Below are 15,714 nucleotides of genomic sequence, written 5' to 3'. Positions count from 1 at the left end.
CACTAGTGCTTCTCAAGCTGTCTTCTGGGAAAGGTCACTTAGTACTTCTAGAAAGCATTTCTAGGTAATTGAAGAGATGGCTCAGTGATTAAGAGTACTAGTTACTCTTCTAGAGGACTGGAACATCCTTATCAGGTGGCCTACAACTCCAGCTTTAGGGGACCATGGCTACCTCTGCAGGCACTTCAGTACACACACACACACACACACATACACACACACACACAAAATGTAATACAATAAATACTTTTAAATGTCTAGTTCATTGTAAGCATTGAGCCATCCTTTCCGGGGCTGGCAGTAATACTTGTCTTTAGAAACTGTAGCTGTTGGGATTATTTGGTCAATGTGTAGCAAGCTGGGCCTGAATGATTTAAAATCATATGAAAGGGTAAACTACAGGCTTAGTTACATACATGTTGTTCTACTCAGCCCTTAGTGCATGTTTCTTATTTTCCTGTTCTGTTACTCACATTATCAGTAATAAATGATGCCTTGCCTCATGACTGCAAGATAGCTGTAGTGGCCCCAGACATCACATGCAGATATATGACATCCAACAAAGAATAAGAATACTTCTTTGGGGAGGCATTTATATTGGATGTGCACACATGTGTGGGTGTGTGTCTGTATGTTTACATGTATGTCAAGGCTGAAGTTTAACATTGGGTGTCTTTAATTGCTCTGTACATTGTTTTTTTTTTTTTTTGAGACAGAATCTCTAGCTGAAACATCCTCATCAATTTGAATAAAGTATCTGACTAGCAAGCTCTGGGTATCCCTTGGTCTCTGCCTCTCCAGAACTGGCAGAGTAATGAATACCTGATTTTTATTTATTTATTATGTTTACAGTGTTGTGCCTGCAGGCCAGAAGAGGGCACCAGATCTCATTATAAGTGGTTGTGAGCCACCATGTGGTTGCTGGGAATCGAACTCAGGACCTCTGAAGAACAGACAGTGCTTTCAACTGCTGAGCCATCTCTTCAGCCCCTGAATACCTGGCTTTTTTTTTTGTTGTTGTTGTTGGTTTTGGTTTTGGTTTTTTGAGACAGGGTTTCCCTGTGGCTTTGGAGACTGTCCTGGAACTAGTTCTTGTAGACCAGGCTGGTCTCGAACTCACAGAGATCTGCCTGCCTCTGCCTCCCGAGTGCTGGGATTAAAGGTGTGCGCCACCACTGCCTGGCATACCTGGCTTTTTAATGTATGTTCTTAGCAATCAAACTCAGGTCTTTATGCTTGCCTGGCAAACATGTTAATGACTGAGCCATCTCCTTAGTCCCAAACGTTTGTTTTTAATGGTAAGGCAAACTTTTCTAAGAAAAGTCTTTATCCCTTACAGATCTAAACCTGATCAGTCTGTGGTAAAGGAACTGAAACCGTGTTATTATGATGATACTTCTCTGTGTTTGGAGTGTGCCTGTCTGAATATGGCAGTTTAAGATCCGAGAACCAAATCAGGAAAAACGTCAAAGAGACAGCTCCCTCCCACACAACCAAATTCTTAGGTCAGAAAACTCTGCAGAAGGCTGTGTGCTTAGATCCTCACCACACAGTGTTTATTTATTTCCTTCAAAGACCCTGAGAGAATTTTCATTACAAGAAATTGCCCTAAAAGAAATTCCATTGATTGTCTGCCTTCATGGGTTATGTTTGCCTTCGTTTTCAGAGCTAAAACCATTTTTCCTACCGGATTCCATTTTAAGACAATTTTGCTTCCTTTGCTGTCTTTCTAAAATTTACAACATTGCAAATTGGCATAAAAGTATCAAAAAGATAAAAGCTACACTATTTTTGATCATATCACCTGGGCTCATCAAAGAATTGTCTAATTTATATTGTAAAAACAACAAAAGTGGTTTTCAATAAAGCATATTAGTGAGTAAGACTTTAAGAATTATGTCACACTCATACACCAATGTCTACTTTGTTTTCTCCATGGCTATTGTGATCCACCTCCCAAGTACCATTGGAATACCATCAAGGAAGATTGTTATTAACCCCAAACTAGCCTACAGTGAGTGCCCCAAATCCATGAGGAGTGTGGGCTGAGTCCTACCTGAATGATATTTGTGGGAAAACATCTACTTCTGTGAAGGCACTACTCAGAACATAGAGGCCCAGCTTCTGGTCATCATAGTTCTGCCTTTACAGGTCTATTACAGTGATGTCTGTTTGTAAAGCCAGAATTGGAGTTATCTGGTTTATGAGGTTTCTGTTAGAGGCAGTCTATTCCACTTAACCATGTGACCCAAAAATTTTTTTAACCTTTATTTACAATGGTGAAGACTACAACACAGTTATGGTGTTCTAGGGTATACAGTTGCACTATAGTGTGTGAAAATGACATAGCATGAAAAATATATTAAGACAATGCAAGATTATAATAACCATCACTTCTACATAGCACTTGTGCACTGGGAGACATTCCCATGGAAACCAGACAAATTACATTTTCACTCCATAAAACAAACCAGAGGACATATATGAGAGCCATACAAAAAGGAAATAATACTAAAAAGGGTTATTTTTTTAACTAAAATATTTGCAAACCTGTATTTCCATTTATATTCAAACATAGACCATTGCTATTTATAGTACAATTTACCCCGAAGCTCTAGGAATGTTTTCTATTGCTTCTAGGACTCTCTATGTTTCTTGAAATAGAAGCAAAGCTAAGAGGACCCTGCAAAACTGATTTAGGAACCCAAATTTCACGTGGAGGCAAACGTAGTGGAATTTAGCTGGGCAGCTGGGCCCGCCTTTTTTTTCTGGCTGTTCAGAACCAATTCCTAGTGAGTTTAGGAATTAGCCTATTCATTCGACTGGTTCATTTCTTTTCTCATCACCGACTTTTCCACTTCTCTAAGGGGTGTTTGATTTAGGGAAGTTTGGGTAAGGACTTGGGGGGGTCTCTTCCCTAAGAAACTGGAAAGCAGGGTTATCTGGTACTTAGAAAGTATCCTAAGGGTAGGACGTCAGTGAGTCTCGGCTTCTTGGGTCTGGATGGCCGGCCTCTCTTTCCCTGCACCGTCTGTAAGGGTAGGGAAGATGTTTTAGGTTTCCAGCGCAGTTTCTTTTCCTCCTCTGGTCAGGGTGACTCTTCTCCATTCTGAGGCACCATGCCCAGGATCTCCTTCCCAGGAAGGTTCCCCATGGCTTCTTCATAGGAGGGTGGCAGGCAGGTCAGTTGCAGGGTCTCAAAGACAGGCAGTGGGGAGTAAGGGACAGTTTGCTCGCTACCCCAAGGCCGGCTGGGCAAGATGTCGGTCACCTCTACAGAAGGGGGCTCTGGGAGGTCGATGCCGAATACCTGGCCTTGGGCCTGTGGGGCCTGGCAGCGTTGGTACAGGAAGAGTAGCAAGAAGGCCAGGAAGAGCATGATGGTGGCCGGAAGTAGAATGCACAGGAATGGCTTCACATCCGCCTGGGTGGAACTCACCTGCTGAGTGCCCTGGAGTTAGCAAGGAGATGAGTTAGAAGATGAGGGCAGTGGGCCTTACAAGTTTAGCCCAGGGACCCCATGTGATAATGCGAAAACACGTGATGTGTGCGTTCGGAATGTCCATGCACACACGGACCATCGAGGTTAAAATGTTAGAATTCCTTTACTTTGGTAAGTCCACCTTTTATTCTTTTCACTGGGAATCTGCATAATCTATCTACTTACTTGGTTTAGAATTAAGCCAATAGTGTTTTTATTGGCACAGAAAACTCACATAACATTCGTGTTTAATTCTGGAACAAAATCACATATGGTTATAAGTTCATACCACATGTATATAATTAATGAGTTCGGATTTCACAGCTGCACTTAGAGTCATAGTTAAGCTTGATTATGTAATATTGGTTTGACAAGCAGAATTGAAAATTTATCCATCTATATATTTATTTTTACATTTGTAGAAGATGTTGAGACAGAATCTTGCTATGTAACCCTGGCTGGCTTTGAACTTGTAGAGATTGCCTTTGACTCCTGGGTGTATACCACTACCTGTGACCTGAAAGTTTCTGAAATTTTAAGAAAAAAAAAAGAATTTACACATAATCCAATGTGGTGACTCAAACCTTTAATCCCAGCAATGGTGGAAGGCAAGGGGAGAAAGCAGGAGGAGTGTGGGTCTAGCCTTGGCTACATAGCAACTTTAGGATCAGCCTGGAGTATGTAAGTCAAAATAAATAAGTAAATTACATAAAATCTCCCATACAATCTAATAGATTATAATTTTGTATGTTAGCCCACAAAAAAATAATAATGGTTCCTAATGGAGAAAATAATGTCATGAATTGATGCTTCAATAGCAAAATTGAAATGCAGCCTAAAAATTATTGTTGTAATTCCCCACATATTATTTTAAGATCAGTCACTAAAGATGTATTTAAAAGTTTCTGTATTATAGAAATAAAACACAAAGTAAAAATGCAGATACCTGTGACCATGGGAAAGAAATACTTTAAAGATGAAAAATGTGTTTAAAAAAAAAAGAGGGCTAAAGAGATGGCTCAGAGGTTAAGAGCATTGATTTCTCTTCCAGAGGTCCTGAGTTCAGTTCCCAGCAACCACATGGTGGCTCACAACCATCTGGAATGAGAGTTGGTGCCCTCTTGTGAGGCAAAACATGCAAACAGAACACTGTATACATAATAAATAAACAAATCTTAAGAAAGAAAAGAAGAAACGAAGGAAGAAAGAAAAACAAGAAGTAAATCAAATGGCAAGCTCATTGGGTAGAAATAGTCGATGATCTCCCTTCTTGCTTTTCCTTTTGGAGTTATGATTTTGATGGGCAGGACAACTGACTCATCTTTGCTTTGTATGGCTAATCTTTTCTTATTCCCTAAAGACTTTACAATGTATGTTCTTTTCTGATTCAAAATTAGATGGTTGATTCTCTGCTTACATTGTCAGCTATTTTATTCTTGGTCATATAGGAATTGAGATCTTTTAGCTAAAGCCTTTTTAAGAGGCAGAGCAGCTGCGATCTTTGGGTTTGACAGATCATTTTGAAATCTCTCTCCTATGTGACCATGGAGAACACTTACCACCTCTGGACAGGAGTTTTCTCCTCTTGGTGATGGAAATAACGGTGTCTGACTTTGAGGATTAGCAGAAGAATGAAGTGGATTAATGTATATAAAGATCTCAGTGACTGGTGAGATTTTATCTTCATGTTTCAAGCCACTCAAATTTACTAACAGTAAAATACTAAAGACAGCTTGGTGGTGGTGGTGCATGCCTTTGGTAGGAAAGACCACAAAAACCAATCCAAAAGCACCGAGTTTAAATCCAGTCCAGAGAAGTCTCTCTGCTTGGATAATTTTCCCCGTTGCCACTCATCAGAAGACAGGTTTATCAACACACCCACCCTGACTCCAAGCCAACAGCAAGCAGCATTGTGGAGTCTGGGCATCAGGGTGGGACTATAAAGCAATATAAAGCAATCTACTGAAATAACAAATCGAATTTGAGTAATTTAACTGTAATTCCTGTTCTCTTTAATATGTTAAAGATAACTTCCCCTTTAAAATAATAATCACCCCTAAAAACACAGATCTTTTTTTTGCAATATGATTTTTAATTTATTCTATATTAATAACATGATAACAGTTTCTGGCCTACTATGGTCATCAAATTTTAAATTTCATATTATACTTGGTAAATTTAATATGTACTGAATACAAGGGTACTTAACAGTCTATTTAAAAGGTCTTAAGTAATAAATGCTGTTGTTTACAATGATGGTACACTTAGTATTATCAATATTAGTTGCAAAAAATTGGGAAAGAAAAATAATGCAGCCCTAAATGAAATCAGTATTATCACTGGTTTATTATTTTTGTCCAAAATGCTAAATAGTATTAGAAGTGTTTTTGTTTTATTTTATTGTTTAACATGCTGAGTACTACAATCTCCTGAGACAAAGTACTCTATTTTCCAGTTAAGAACATTTCAGAGCTATAGTGCAGATGCATTTTAGTATTCTTAATTTCCTTATTGGATTATCCATGCTATGATGGTTGAAATTGCTGTGTGTCCTTCATATAGAAAAGTTATACCTGCTCAAAGACTCTAAAATCCTTTCCTATATGCAAATTTGTTTTTTAACTTCTGATCATTTTCTGATGTTTGTGTTTACTCAAGGGACATTTTAGAAAAATTCTGAGTTCAAGGTACAACATGTGGAGGATATATCTTTCTATAGTAGGCTGTGTTTTCTATAGATATAGGTTTAGGAGATTTTAATCACCAATATCTTCAGTTTTCTAGAAAACAAGTTTATTTCCCTTTCATGAGTGGTCAGCATGCCATTCATTTATCTTCTGATTGTAGAATCTTTGTTCATAGATTTCTATACATTTTTTTTCTTTAATGATGCTTAGATTGATACTTCTTTGGTGATTTGCCAGACAACTGAAAGCAACAAAAGAGAAAACTTCCTTAATCCCCTGCTGTCCTTCTTGAAGATGCTAGGTTTCTGTGAACTGGTAGACGCAGTGCTCGCTACACAGCTAGGCACAACAGCCCCAATCTCTTAGGTTTGTACATAGCATCAAGACATTGCACACTGAGCACAGAACACAGCTAGAACAGGTAAAAAAGCACTTGGTTCCTAGCCTCGGGTTCTTTGATCTATAATTGATAGAACAAATATTCCTATGATTCATTTGCGATTGCCACCCTCCCAACCTTAACGTTATTTCCTACAGACTGCTAATCAGAGAGCTCATATTTTTTTTCAGCATAGCCACTAAGTTTTAAAACCTGAAAACAGAGGCATTATTGGGTTAAAGATCCAAGGAACATACTGAGGAGGAAGAAATGACTGAATTCAGAGATACAGACCTGCAGCTGGGGCTCCAGAAGGGGCAGGCTTGGTTCGCTGGTCAGCCACTCGTATGTCCCCCTGCCAGCATGGCCAAACTTCCTCCAGCTGCTGCCCAGCAGTCCCCTCATGTTTCGATCTGCTGATGCCCTGGCCACCCTTTCACCCTGATGCCCAGACTCCACAATGCTGCTTGCTGTTGGCTTGGAATCAGGGTGGGTGTGTTGATAAACCTGTCTTCTGATGAGTGGCAACATGCAAAATTATCCAAGCAGAGAGACTTCTCTGGACTGGGTTTAAACTCGGTGCTTTTGGATTGGTTTTTGTGGCCTTTCCTACCACAAGGGTTGGAACGTATTAGAACTGGAACAGATTCCTGGTGAGTTTCCTACATTGTACTCTGTGTGGTCTTGTGCTCTCAGTGCATAAAGAGCTGCTCATATTTAGATGTAACTAAGACCTGCCTCCTTCCTTTACCATTTCCTTCTCAGAGACATATCTGATCCAGTAAAACCACACAGGCTGAATTATCCTCAACAATTTCTGGATTCTATTGTACAGAAAGGCAAAGAGGTATTTGGTAGAGGATCAGGGACCATTAATAATCCTTACTGAATTATTTAGATGAAAGATGCTTAATGATAAAATTGTACAGAAGCCAGATGGACAATAGCTTAGATTGTTTGGATGCGATGTTTGCTGATTTCATTTTAAGAAAAAAAATCGAATTACCGGTATCTAAATAGTCTTCCTTCTGATTATCTTGTAAACTTTATACAGACACTGATAGCAAGCTTCAAATAAGAGGTTTTCATGTTGAATGTTTTCTAGGCTAACTTGAGGATATTTAATCACACATATGCGCTAATTAACATTTATAGCATTGTCATAGCCTGCTCATGCTACTGTTCTAGAATAGCTAAGAGTGGGTAACTCATGACAAATACAAGGTCACTTGTTATGGATCTGAAGTCAGGGGAGTCTGATATCAAGGTGCTAGCATTTGATGTGTGCTGAGGAGATGCTTCGTGCGTCCTCACGTAGTGGAAGACAGAAGATCTGCCTAGTCACACAGTCGTGTGACACCTCTTTCATAAGAATATCAATCCTCCTCACGAAGGAGATGATATCACAGCCTAGTGTCCTCCGATCCTCTTCTCACAGTCAAACCTCGCAGACTTTGTGGTTCAGATAAAGTGATTGTCATAGACAGAAATATTTCTCAACTTGAATTTTTCCCCTCTTGAATTAGAATTATCGTCTATTAGCCCATGGTGGTCTATGGCTAGGTTTTAGGGAGCCACAGACTTGTAGATAGGTGCAATTTGTGAGGAGGACCTGTAGTTAGTTACTGTTGCCTTTGCAAAGACAGTTATCCTGCCTGGCAGAACTTAGTCCTTGCCTAATTCACTTGTGTTGTGAATGATTGTTAGGTTTCTCAGGGCTTTGTCAGTATCCTTGTATATAAGTCTTTCCTGCCTTATCCTTTTATTTATTTTGTTTATTGTGCAGTTACCTTACTTTGTACCTTCAGTTACGATACTGCCTTGTTTGTCAATACATTATACCAGAAGCCTCCAGCCACCTGAACCGTGGTGTGTGACACTGTTCCTGGGAAGATGTGAACAAATGACTACTCACCCCAGATAGGGAACTGATTACAGGCCTAAGTACCTATACTACCAAAGTCCAACAGGCAAACCAGTTCATTTCATTAGATTAGTTACAAGAGTGAAGGGTTACTCACAGGGGCAGAAATGACAGCTGTATCACCAGAGTCCACCTCAACCTAGGTGACAGAGCATGACATTTGGAAATCTGAACTGCACTAAACAACCTGCAGGCAACTTAATGGGATAGAAAAGTGTTCTTTCCAGGCAATTTGGTTCTTCAGTCTGAGCTTCTTCCAGGCAGTTCAGCTTGTCTGAAAGTGTCCCTCAGCAGTCCTTCTTGTTCCTGTAGTTTTGGGAAGGAAGGGGGTCTATTGAATCTGGTCTGTTTTAGAGACTTTCTGAAGCCGTTGTGTTTCCTCCTTCCAGAGCTTGTCTTAGAACACCTTGTTTCACTGTCCTGTAACCGTCCTGTGTCATCTGCCCTGTGACATCCTGTCATAACCCAAGGAAGGAGCCAAGACTGAGAACAGGGCTCATATATATGTGAAGGTGACAGGCGATGGCTCTGTGGTGTTTAAGGTCAAGAGGCAGTGAACCAACGAACACCTATTGTGAGGCACAGGGTTTGTCTGTGAGGCAGATCAGATTCCAGTTGGATGGGGAACCAATCAGTGCAACAGACAGGCCTGCACAGCTGGAAGCAGAGGATGAAAATAGACAGATGTGTTCCAGTGTCGGAGGGGAAGTGTCTACTAAACAGGGAGCCTGCTACTCCACTCCAGAATTTCGTTACTGCCAGAGAATAGATTCTCAGCTAGAAAGGTGCAGTTTGGTTCATGACCCTTTTCTTCCACTCTTTCACTGGACATGAAGTAACTGGTGTATGTGCACAAACATATTACACTACAACAGAAAACAAAACAAAAGCAAAACCCTAAAGAGCCAAAGTTCTGCTTCAGTTGACATCACATGGAGACGGTCTGGAAGAAGGTGCTGGTTCCATGAAAATCCGTCTTTCTCCATTAGTGGCATGCTCGCTCACTCGGCTCTTAATTTTACAATCCAGTAAGTCTCTTTTCTATTGTTTTAACTGAAGAACCCAACACCACAAAACTACTTACATACTTGGTTCTATCTTCAAACCAAAGAGTCATGACTATGAGAAAGAGATTTGTAGAGCAGAAGGGAGGCTGGTGGCGGAGGGAGGGAACCTGGTAGGGCAGAGGACAGAGAGCAGCCAGAGGCGTTATATACATGGATGAAATTGTCAAAGAACAAAATTGTTATATATATGGATGAAATTGTCAAAGAACAAAATTGTTATATACATGGATGAAATTGTCAAAGAACAAAATTGTTATATACATGGATGAAATTGTCAAAGAACAAAATTGTTATATACATGGATGAAATTGTCAAAGAACAAAATTGTGTTTTTTTTAAAGGAGGGTTATAAATTCAGAACCAGCTTACGCATTATCCGGAAAACTCTCAGCAATTCACTCCTAAGTACTGAAGAAAATATTTGGTAAGGCATGCTACCCCACTTAAAGTTGCCATCCTAACAAAAACTTGAAATTCTCAAATGTTTGTAAAATGGTAGCTGATGAATCAGATATAAACACACAGAGAGATTCTTACGTGAAAGCAAATTCCAGAAAGATATAACATACATATTTATAACATATCTGAGGGAGCTTTGGGAAAGTTACGTGTTTCTAATGAAGTTGCTTGTCTCTGCTTGTTGCTTGTCTGGTGTGTAACTTAGTAGGAAAGCATGTGTTTAGCATTCACAAGGCTGAGTTCAGTTCTAGGCATGGAAAAGGAGGAGGAAAAGAAAATGTTTCTCTCTCTCTCTGTCCTCCCTCCCTCCCTCCCTCCCTCCTTCCCTCCCCCCTCTCTATCTTTCTGCTAATCAGTAGAGTTACAGGCTTTTCATTTTATTTTATGAGACTACATATGATTCTTTGCTGATCTGTGTTTTATAATATTTCTATGAATATGCAAAATACACATAAAAATGATTCTAAAACTTGCCCAGCCTGAAGTTCCATTATAAAAGCCACTCTGAGGTAATATTCTATAATTTCCTGCCTGTAATTTTTACCCTAGTTAGAATGGGGGACTGTTTCCTCTGAATTCCCGTAGCATGCTGGTTAATCTAATACCAGCACTTACTTGAGTCAATGTCGTATTCTTTCTAAAATAAATCGCAGGACTGTTAGTTGACTTACATCAGGACTCACTGAGGAGACATGTGCGTGTAACTCTGAACTTCGTTTTGACTCATGATGTGGTGAGCTATGCTAAGCTGACAGAGCCAAGGGCCTGGATTTGCTGCGGCTTTTTGTACAGTTGATTTTCAACTGTAAAATCTGTGTGGATTTTAGTCATCAAGCATGGTGGTAGATTTCTATTTTGCTTTCCTTTTGGCCTCCATAGCATATGCTTATTGTGAATTTACTTTTTACATCAAAAGACAGAACTATTCCTTGTTTTTTATGTATATTTAACATTTTGACAGCTCCATACACGTATATAATGTATTTTGATCAGATCGTACACACCCTCCCATTACCCTCTCGTCCCCTCCCCCTCCTACCCAACCTTCTTCCCGGCAGCCCCCTCCCACTTTAATCTCCTGCGTGTATGTGTAGGGCCCACTGAGTTTAATTAGGGTTGTTTACACGAACATGGGCGGGGAGTTACGTATGGAAGCATGGGTAATTAACTAGTGGCTACATCACTGAAGAAAATGGCTCCTCCTTCCCAAGTAACTGCTGTAACTGCTGATGGCCTCTCAGGGAAGGTGGGATGACTGAGCCCATTCTCCATCCATGATGGAATGGTAAAGGGCCCAGTCTCATACAGGCTGTCTGTGATTTCATGAGTGCAAGGGCATGCCACACCTAGGAGATAGGATCTGTAAACTTCTTAACCAGCTCATATTTAACTGTCCAGAATATGTGTGTGTGTGTGTGTGTGTGTGTGTGTGTGTGTGTGCACGCGCATGCGCAAGCTAAGGGACGGAGTATATGACCCATAGCCTAGGCCAATGCTCTACCAGTGAACTACACCCAGCTCTGCTCAGGACATTTATGGCTTGATGCTAATTACAATACTAGGGTATTGAAACTATCACATCAGCTCTTCTATTCTCCTTTAGAAAGACCGAATAGGAAACTATACTTTCTATTTAATTATTTGTCTCCTCAGACTGACTTATCTTTCCCCTCTTTCTTTTTCTTTAACCTATTTGTGCTCAGTATATTTGATTAGCTTTGATAATTTTAAAAACAGCTGAGATTTCTAGATTTTTCTCATTTTGTGAATCAGTTGGACATACAGTTTGCTTGCTATATTTCGTATAATGCTTTTTGGGCTAGCAATGAAGAAAAATTCCTAAGACACTAATAGAGAAGATTAAATTGAACCAAATGGTAGATATTTCCCCCATATTAAATTTCTGAGCTAGTAAATACATTTGAATCTTAGTAAATAGATCACCACACTGCCTTAAGATGTGGTTATCGGAATTAAATATGCTTGTATCTGATTAGGGTGACAGAAAAACTAATCAGCAGGCTTCAGGCATGGCTGTAATAGATCACCCTGCTTGAATCAGACTTCCATGGGGATCCAGGAGGTCACCCAAGGGTCACATATCTGGTGTGTTATTGCTGAAGGCTTGCCTTGATAATCTGGAAGGGAGTGACAGTTTGACTAAATTCACTGGTGACATGCACCAAAAGATGACTAAACGCTATGGTCTTTTAAAAAAACAATAGCCCAGAATGGCAATAATAGAAACTACTGATACAAAATTTGCTCTGGAAAACCATAAGTACCTATGAGATTGGAGAGTTTCACAGAAAATTAAAAGTTCTAAAGGAATGATTACATAAAAGGGAAAACACTATCACTGTCTAGTAAGGAAGTTAGTGGGTCAAAGGTACTACCGTACAATAAGCAAGATATGGAATAAACCTAAGTATCTACTAATGATAAATGGATAAAAAAATGGAGTAATATACACCATGAATGAACAGTTAGCCTTAAAAAGAGAAATCATGTCGTTTGTAGCAACATGTGTGAATCTAGAAGATATGTGTTAAATAAACCAGCTGCTGAATATCAAATGTCGCATAATCTCATTTACATGTGACATCTAGAGACGCTGATTCTCCAGAAGCAAAAATCAGAAGGATGGTGAAAAGTTGCTGGAAGTGGCTGGCCAGAGGGTACAGACAGACATAAGCCCAAGGGCTGTGAGGGACAGCATGAGACAGAGCTAATGACAGCAGTGCCCGTGTTTGAACATTGCTCAGAGTAAATTTACGTGTGTACAGGAGAGATGTGGGGAAGGAGCCGGGAGAAGAGTCTTACATGTCAGTTCAACCAATTTTGATGATTTTGTTCACCCTTATCGTCATCATTCCGAAGATGTAAACCATTAAGAAATGTCCTTCCTGCTTTATTTCTCTCGGAACCTTCTGCTTTATCAGTTCCCTATATTTTGAGTTCTGTCTACAATGGAGGAATATTTTACTTTTTATTATTTTTTAGAAAAAAAGGACTAGGATATGAAATTTATCTATTTGTTTATTTTTACTTATAGAAGAAAGACTTTATTTTGGCTTATGGTGGTTCTAGAGGGTAAGTCTGTAATGGTGGAGGAGGCATGACAGCAGGGGGAGGAGAAGGAAACCTGGAGATCATATACCAAGCACATTCAGGAAGCAGAGAGAGCTAGCTGGGTATGGGGTGAGGCTGTAAACCCTTAAAGCTCATCCCCAGTGATGTACTTCAGGATATGAAATTTATAAACTTTTGGTATTCTATACTATGTGTTCCCAAACATTTGGCATTTATCCTTTTACAGCTGAAACCAAGGGAAACCTAGTCATATTTAGAGTAACAATCACAAATGTTTCAAAATTAAATGGTATTTTTAAAGATTTATCTTATTGTATAAGTGTGAGTGTTTTGTCTGCATGCATGTATGTACACCACTCGTGTAATTAGTCCCATCAGAGGCAGAAGAAGATGTTAGAGCCCCTGCAATTGGAGTTACAGATGGTTGCAAGCTACTATGTAGGTGAAACAAAATTCTCTAAACCACAGAGTCTTCTCTCCAGCCCCTAAATTAAAATTCTTGTATTTGAAGCATTAGTTGTAGATACATTTTAATTAAACACCTTTGTCTAATTTGTTTATGCTTATTTTATACATGTTTATGAGACAGAATGTGATATTTTGATTCTTGTACGTCAGTCATTTATCAAGTGTGATTAGTATATCTATCACCTTAAATTCCTCCATTTCCTCCTGGTAATCGCATCCTAATTCATCTCTTCTGTAATAATAATGATGCATTATTACTAAATGTACTCAGTGTTATACTATAGAACGCCAATGCTGAGTGAGCATTGTAGCTGTTGATTGACATCCCTGCCCTGTATTTCTTTTACTCATTCATATGGCCCAGAGTGTTTAGATGGAGTGAGGAACATCACTACCTATTTAACACCTAAATTGTCTCATATTGTAATACCACCTACTTCCGTTAAAAAAGAAACAACTCCAGTGTGAAAGGATTACTCTTATTTTGCAGATTAGGAAATTAAGTCTTGGGAAGAAAATTTCCAGGTCAGAATGTAATTATACTCTACAGCCGATGGAGCCATGGTGATGGAGACACACCAGATGACTATTAAGTAATCTTGACTCTAACTGGTTTCTGATACTGTCATGCAGCATCTTGGGTGGTCCTGAGACCACCTGAAGCATGGGATGCAGAGGGCTTGAGAGCCTACTAAAAGAGCCATGGATGTAGCTTCCTTAACACTGAGCAGGTGGAGATTTGTGTCATTTATATATATTTGTGGTAAATGCAGAGTCACAGTATGTGTGAACGTCACATTAAAGAAATCAGACTTCATTTTGGAGTAGTTTGACCAAGAATGAGCCCAAATTTTCATCCTTCACTTCTCTGTGTCTTCCATCTCTGTGTGGCTTATTGTTTCTGGCCTTCCTGTAATCTGTCTGTCATATTGAGTCTACATCTGTGTGTGTGTGCCCGAATGATGTGTTGCCTTGTCTGTCCCTGTGTCTGCCTCAAACAAAAGGCTTTTCACTATCTTTTATTAACAGTACAGAAAGTATATAGCCGGGCGTTGGTGGCGCACTCGGGAGGCAGAGGCAGGTGGATCTCTGTGAGTTCGAGGCCAGCCTGGTCTACAGAGCAGCCTCCAAAACAATACAGAGAAACCCTGTCTCCAAAAAAAAAAAAAAAAATCAAAAGCAGTACAGAAAGTATAACATGGGGGAGGAATGAGGATGCCTTACATAAATCTTTGAGTTTTACAAAGGATTAACCCAGTGGTTCCAGTTGACTCTGACCCAGATAACAGTCAGTACTATAATCAATTTTTTATCAAGTAATATCTGTATGCTCTTTTCAGCATCTATGGTAGCTAATTATTATATAAGCTCACTTTTGACTTGTTTATTATAAAACCACACATATAAATACATATGCATTGGTTTTTGGTCAGGGGCTTGGAAAATACATAATTTTAATTCTATACATTAACTTAGGTTTTAAAATAAAAAATAAGATTATTATATGCGAAATCAGAGACAAGTAACGTTGGTTGTTATATTGTTCTCTTAAAGGCAGATTAAACGAACAGGTTCATTACACAGTACTACAGCAGTCTTAAGTGATTTCAAGGTGTATTATTAAGTCAGCTCTGAGGTCCAACGATACTTCTAGCCTCTTAAAATGTGTACTGGCTGCTTTTGTGTGTCAACTTGACACAATCTAGAGTCATCAGAGAAGAAGCAGCCTCAGTTGAGAAAATGCCTCCATGAGATCCAGCTGTAAGGCATTTTCTCAGTTAGTGGTCAATGCGGGAGGGCCCAGTCCATGGTGGGTGGTGCCATCCCTGGGCTATTGGTCCTGGTTCTCTAAGAAGGTGGGTTGAGCAAGTCATGGGAAGCAAGCCAGTAAGCAGCTCCCCTCCAAGACCTCTGCATCAACTCCTGCCTCCAGGTTCCTGCCCTGCTTGAGTTGCTGTCCTGACTTCCCTCGGTGATGAACAACAATGTGGAAGCATAAGCCAAATAAAATTATTATATGGGAAATCAAAGACAAGTAACGTTGGTTGTTATATTGTTCTCTTAAAGGCAGATTAAACAAGCAGGTTCATTACACAGTGCTACACTTGCTTTGGTCATGGTGTTTCATTGCAGCAATAGTAACCCTAACTAAAACC

At 39.6% G+C, this 15,714-nt stretch overlaps 1 protein-coding gene and 1 pseudogene across 1 annotated transcript; one reads left to right on the top strand and one right to left on the bottom strand.

Moving 5' to 3' along the window:
• Positions 1–2,253: 2,253 nt before the first annotated feature.
• Positions 2,254–9,751, bottom strand: Smim28 (small integral membrane protein 28). The gene is made up of 2 exons (XM_040758150.1): positions 6,842–9,751; positions 2,254–3,451 (listed from the first exon to the last, which is right to left on the bottom strand). The coding sequence occupies exons 1-2, from the start codon at positions 7,076–7,078 to the stop codon at positions 3,089–3,091; spliced, it is 600 nt and encodes a 199-aa protein (XP_040614084.1). The 5' UTR covers positions 7,079–9,751; the 3' UTR covers positions 2,254–3,088.
• On the top strand, positions 7,514–9,190 carry LOC106023135 (annotated as a pseudogene).
• Positions 9,752–15,714: the final 5,963 nt, after the last annotated feature.

This window comes from Mesocricetus auratus, unplaced genomic scaffold, assembly GCF_017639785.1.
Source record: "Mesocricetus auratus isolate SY011 unplaced genomic scaffold, BCM_Maur_2.0 Super-Scaffold_100018, whole genome shotgun sequence".
NCBI lineage: Eukaryota > Metazoa > Chordata > Mammalia > Rodentia > Cricetidae > Mesocricetus > Mesocricetus auratus.
The sequence above is the reverse complement of the archived record's forward strand: the minus strand, read 5'-3'. Positions and strand labels throughout refer to the sequence as shown.